The following is a 6,530-nucleotide window of genomic DNA, read 5'->3' as shown; positions in this document are numbered from 1 at the left end:
AAAATGACTTTAAATTTTACTCAATATTACAAAACTGATAATAAGATTAGATATAATGGATGGTCCAATAGTGTTTCAATATAGTAGGTGATGTAATAAACATAATAAATCTTTTGATAAAGATAATACAATAAACTCAACAAATAATAAATGTAGTTAGGATAAACTCTAACACATTATTATATTATATTAAAAAATGAGCTTGAAATCTGACTTATTTTTATAAATTAATTATATCGTGTGGAATCTTTGTGCAACTTTTAAAACGTAGTTGATATAGACTTCACATATGTGATGCAAAAGGAGGTAATAACCTTGAACATAAATGATAATGATATATGTATTAATTATTAGAGATGAGTAGCAAAGGTTGAGAGCATGAATCGCTTCCATCACTTAGTGAATTATTATTATATAAGAACAGATATATACTATACTTTTTTTTTACTTGGCAGATATATATTCTATGCATGTTATTTGAGGTGGAGGAAATGCCTAGTGGCACCGATATTGTAAAATTATTACTCCTTTTATCTTTTCCTTTTTCTAATGGGATGCGCTTATGCGGAGTCAAGACACTATGCTCCTTTCCTATAAAGCTCATTTTGACCATTCCTTCATTCATAAATCCCATTTACAATTTGTTTTTATAGGATATATAAAATTAAATTTATGAACAATCAATCAATAATAATTTGTTATAAGTGGAAGTATATGTATAAAAAAAGCAGACTGTGTTAGTTATATATTGGTTGGAATCGGGATAGCGACAAAGTCCACTGCCACCACCATATTTAACCCTTTCTCACTTTTTTGTCTCTTTTTCAAGATTCGCCATAAACACTGGGCATAAGAATATATCGAGTAATTAGTTTAGTTACTCACAATCAATGTACCTGCAAAAATAATTAATTCTATTGATTTAACGTGTAGAATCACTTGTCAAATTTTATAGAAATTACGCCCACATCTGTAATATTCTTCAACAGAAAATTTACGTGACAGTTTTAGCATACATACAAAACAACACAACTTCATGAAAACGCCCCTTCAGATATTCATATTCCAAATCCAATAATCTCAATATATATCTTACGTAACCACGGAGTGCATAATCAATTATTAGAGATCAAAAAAGGAATTTTCAACCATCTGGGGTTTTGCTGTGGGGTTTTCCTTTTATCCAAAGACGCGCATGAGGAAAACTCCACTGTGTTGTTGGCATGCTAGCTACTTCAGAGAAAGAAGCATCTTCAGAAATAAGAGAGGATCTACAACTATGGATTGGACCCCACGAAGAGACAACATTACCAAGATTAATACAGGTGCACCGCACCCTATCGGTACGGAAGATTTCATAAACCCTATGCCTAAGTCAAAAACAACACAACATATATATAGTCAAATATGCTTCATTCTCTAATTTTGTTACTTTTTTTAACTCATTATTTTAAATATATATTATGTACTAAAAAGATAACAACAATTTTTCATAATTTCTAAATAAATTTCAACATCTATGAAGTATATTTTTCCTGAAAAAGAAAAATTGACTCTTTTAGTTTGTTTTGATGTATTAGAAATTATAACACTGAAAAGTAAATGTAACAAGCATTACTGGTTCAAGTTTGCAACAGTGGTCACATAACAGTAATTAGCGAACAATGTAGTGGACATAATAAGGTGAGCTTTCATTGATATAACTAAGTCGTGGATCACTGTTAAGTAGTATTTGGGCGATGATATAGTAACACGTTACTCATATTGTAGCGAGTAACAAAAGATTATACATATAGTAAGTAAACCTTTTTTTGTGTGAAACCAAACAAAACTAAAAATAAAAGAAAAATATTATTTTAACAACTTTTATCTTTTACAATTTTTTTATAACGGTTTATGTGTAGTTTGTGATTGGTTTACGCACCAATAAAACAATCACATGATCCATCGTAAAAAAATTGGTAAAAAAAAAAAGTTGTTAAAACATTTAGAAAAAAAAAATAGATATTTGAAATGGCATGTAGTGTCATCGGAGGCAGGTCAGTGGTGACGTTTAATTTAACTTTCTCTATAGTGCTAGATTATGTGGCGGCCTGTCTCTAGCGAGTTGCGGCGGCTGCGGCCATGGGCGGCGAAGAAGAAGCGATAACAGAAGCAAGAGCAACATCAACATGCGCGTCGTCGTAGAGGAAGTTGTGAAGAATCCTTCGACTTTTGGACAGAACGTGATCCTCCCACGCTTGCTCTGCTTCTTGGGGAGTGCTCCTGAGGAAAACTTCGGTGGCGTCGAGGCGGTGCATGTTCCGTTTGAAAATGGCGTGGAGGCGGTGGATCTTGTGGAGCTGTCGGGTGGCGAGGTTGCAGTTGTTGATTTTGATGGAGGCAATGGCAGCCTGGAGGAGCTTCTCCTTGGTCCTCTCGTCGGCTCCGTCGGCTTCGGCCTGGAAAAAGGAATGAAACTCGGGGACGCCAATGGCCTTTCGAATGCCCAGGGTGTAGTCGCGGTTGTGGTATTGGAAAAATGGTCTAACCTCGTCGACCTGCCCGGCGCGGATCATGCGATCAACACGTGCGGAGAGAGAGGAGTGGAGGACAGGGAGGGAGACGTCGACCCAGAGGAACAAACAGTGGTAGCGCAAGCGAAAGTCAGGGTAGTGGTTGACCAAGGCGTCGAGGAAAGAGTTAGAGCCACCGGCAATGATGGGCAAGCCGTCGCGTTTCAAAATGGAGCCGACGGCGAGGGTGGCGTGGTGGCAAAAGTCGTCGGCAGTGAAATCAATGTTGGGTTGGACAGTGCCTAGGAGATGGTGTGGGACCCCTCGGCACTCGTCTTCTGTGACTTTGTTGGTGGTGATGTCGAGACCTTCGTACACTTGCATTTTGTCGGAGTTGACTATCTCCGCTGGTGGGAAGTGAGTGGCAAGGTCTATGCCAAGCTTTGACTTTCCTGTCCCCGTCGCTCCCATTATGACCACAACCTTTTCCTTGTTGCGCTGCCTGAACAGCGACAGCGGAGACATCGTCAGTCCCGGGTTGATACTCGCCACCGCCTTGCACACCGCTGAAACCGATACCATGTTCATGTTTTGTCTCTCTTCTCTAAACCTGCCAAGTTGACCAAACATTTTTTATTCACTCTTGTTATCCTTTGCACCACCACAACCAGCTCATAACGGATTACTTTAATTAATCTCAACCCAATCATCATTTTTAAACTCCAAACAAAGAATCTAGCGAGCGGGGCAATGGATCAAATGCCCAAGTAAGAAAAAAAAAAAGAGCTTGGTTTTCAAGCAATGTCATTCATATGAAATGAAGGAAATTTATTTCATGGACTGACAATTAACGATGCTAGAATTTTAGGCAGGGGACAAGCATATCTATATGTTGAAGTAAACTAAGCAGAGTGAGAAAGATTAAAATTTTAGAATTTGATGGAGCAGGCAGCGTATTTATTGATAGATATGCCACGGACGTACCTTGAATATTAATTGTAAATTCTGGCTGTGGCTTGCTTGCTGGGTATGCTTTCTTGGCACACGGCACACTGACAGAACGGAAGAGGATATTAGATGAATTAAGTTTAGAAAAGAGAAGATGTTGTGGGAAAGAGTGCATGAGTACGATGATTCTTTTTTTCCTTTTTCTTTTTTTCGCTTGTTTTGACAATTAATCAAGACACGAGGGAGAGGGGAGGTTGTTGAATTGAAAAGGGAGAGGAGAAGAAAATGGAGGCTTTTGTGAACCAAGTCTATGACTTTATGGTATGGAAAATGCAGGTTACTCTGGTTTTTATACCTAAACACTCACCACAACCGCAATCACTAGTATTTTTTGTTTATGTATTAATTTATTCTTTCAAACAATTCATATTTTTAATCTATTATCGTTTTTTCCCCTCAATTTTCTATATATATACCAATACAACATTAACGCATCGTTTGAAAGTAATAAGAAAAAAAAAGAGAGAGCAAGAAAATTAATAAATGTGAAATATTAAGAGAAGAAAAATAAGTAGAGAAAAATTGAACATACAAATTTAATAGCTCTCGTATCATGAAATTAAGAAATAAATATTTTTATATTTATAATGAGTTTTTTTTTATATGGATATGGTGAAGGGTGAAAATGATATTTTTACAGAAGTATGAAATGAACCCTAGAGAAATGAAGGAGGGACATGACATGCAGTTTATATTAAAACTTGAAACATCGTATGACCGTACAAAGGTAAGTGTTTTTAATTGATGACCTTCTTTTTATTCTTTGTTATGTGGAATTCATATCAAGACGTGACCTACCCATGATTGAATCCATGTACCATGATTCAAATTTACTCTCATTCATTAGAGATGATTTTGAAAGCAACGTCAAATAAATTTATTAAAAGCTATAAAGTTATGGATGAGAATCATTGAAAAAAAAAATTGAGCCTAAAAAAATTGCTATTTCAAATAACTTTTTTACCATAAATAGTTGTGTTTAATGAATTATTTTTAATGTGAAAGAAAATATGATAATATACATAATAAAAAAACTTTATTTCTTTTGGAAAATTTTTGTTTTTACTGAGATAATAATTAAAAGAAATCGTAATAAAACAATCGTTTTAATAATAAATAAATAATATATATAAACTTATCATTAAATTTAAAACTCGTAAAACGTTCACAATCCACCACGTGTAGCAGTTTTATATTCTACTCTGCAGATGGTCAAAGTTTTGCCTCAAAGGGACAATTTTGGGGCTACGTTACACTCTCTCGCCACATGCTCAAATTACAGCAATTTCTGCTCTTGGGTTTAACCCAGTCAACGTATTCTAAATTACATGCCTCAAAGTTTTATATTTTTTATTTTATTCTAATTAGTCTTTCAAATTTACTGATGCTTTGGTAATTAATTTTTCTAACACAATGAGTTGTAACAAAAAGAAGAGTATGATTAATAAATTATTCACATCTAATGGAAATAATTTAACTCAAACACATTAGAAAAACCTATTTATAAAAATTTAATTTTTTAACTATCAATTAGGATAATGTTACCATTTTGGATGTTGAATTGTAGATTTAATCAAATTTAAAAATCAATTACAATAAAATTAGAGTTCACATTAATAGGAAAACTAATATTTATATTGGTTATTTTTAATAATTTATGTCAATTTATTTAATGAATATAGATTCCTGTAATTAGAAAGTGATAAAATTTTCGGTGTCACTTTATATATATATATATATATATATATATATATATATATAGAGAGAGAGAGAGAGAGAGAATTTTTGTATTAGTTACCAACCAATATAAAAAATTATACATAGAATATTATTGTGTAATGATTGATTTTATACGTGATTTGTTGTGTAATAAAGAGATAGATATTATTTTAATTATTAATAGAGTAAACAATATTTACTTAGGTTATTTTGGATTTGTAATGTTTATTTTAGTTCTACGTTCATGTAGGATACTTAAATTTACAGCATAACAAATATTCAATGTAAATTTATTTTAGATTATTCATTATTTAACGTAAAAACAACAATTTACGTTAGATTATTAAGTCTATTATAAAAGAATTTGCAATCAATAAAAAAAACTATAATAAAATAAATTTTTTTTAGTTTATTTAGTTGTGCATATTGTATATCAAATTAAGAATTTTGATAAAGTTAAATAAGAATTTGTAAATAAATAGGTCAAACTTAAACTTAAGACAAAAGTTGAGTCATATGAAAATAGCATTGAACTATACAAGCATGAAATCTAAAAAAAAGACTAAAATATTTAATTTTCAGTTCATTCTCGACTTCAATACGTCAACTCAATCTTCTAGAGTCTAACTTTTATCTTAAATTTGATTTCTCTAATTATTAATTATTCTTCAACTTTATAAATAAATAAAAAATCTTCATTTGATAGCAAACACAAATTTGAAACAAGTTTAAAAGTACCCATTTCATTGTAATTTTTATTATTGGTGTGTAGAAATGAATCAAAGTGATAAATGAGATTCATTTTTTATTTTAAACATAATGAAAGTTTAAAAGACATAAATTTATTTTACCATTACAACATATTCTTACAATTACTCCATGAGAAATCTACCATGAAAGAAGAAGACTTGGTAAAAAATAATCAACAAGCCAATTTCATCACCAGAAAACAAATCCTAACTCGAATATGTTTTCGGTGCTTGTATGATTCTTAACAAGTGAAACTCGATTATATTAGAATGAAATTGTATTTCAACATCGAAGTTTTCAAGTATGTTTTTGATTTTTTTTGTAAAGGATAAAACTTTTCAAGAATATTTTGTCTCCAATTTACAATCATCAGTTGTCAACGAAACTATGTACCTCTCAACAATAGATATATATTTATAAACGATGTGAATTCTTGATGTATATATATTTACATTAAAAAGTCATAATTTAATCTCCAATATATCATAATGATAAGAAAAATAATGAGAAGAATATCTTCAATACACAAGATAATAACACATATTTCCTACTTTGTTC

The 6,530-nt window shown here is 31.9% G+C and overlaps 1 protein-coding gene across 1 annotated transcript; it reads right to left on the bottom strand.

Annotated features, from left to right (window-relative positions):
- Positions 1 to 1,670: 1,670 nt before the first annotated feature.
- On the bottom strand, positions 1,671 to 3,741 carry LOC108341364 (adenylate isopentenyltransferase 5, chloroplastic). Its single transcript, XM_017579055.2, has 2 exons — positions 3,480 to 3,741; positions 1,671 to 3,105 (listed from the first exon to the last, which is right to left on the bottom strand). Exon 2 carries the CDS (start codon positions 3,081 to 3,083, stop codon positions 2,100 to 2,102), a length of 984 nt encoding a protein of 327 aa, XP_017434544.1. The 5' UTR covers positions 3,084 to 3,105; positions 3,480 to 3,741; the 3' UTR covers positions 1,671 to 2,099.
- Positions 3,742 to 6,530: the final 2,789 nt, after the last annotated feature.

The sequence above is a fragment of the Vigna angularis genome, chromosome 1 (genome assembly GCF_016808095.1).
Source record: "Vigna angularis cultivar LongXiaoDou No.4 chromosome 1, ASM1680809v1, whole genome shotgun sequence".
Classification (NCBI taxonomy): domain Eukaryota; kingdom Viridiplantae; phylum Streptophyta; class Magnoliopsida; order Fabales; family Fabaceae; genus Vigna; species Vigna angularis.
The sequence above is the reverse complement of the archived record's forward strand: the minus strand, read 5'-3'. Positions and strand labels throughout refer to the sequence as shown.

Coding starts and splice junctions, on each gene's coding strand:
- LOC108341364 (XM_017579055.2), bottom strand. CDS start 3,083: ATGAACATGGTATCGGTTTCAGCGGTGTGCAAGGCGGTGGCGAGTATC.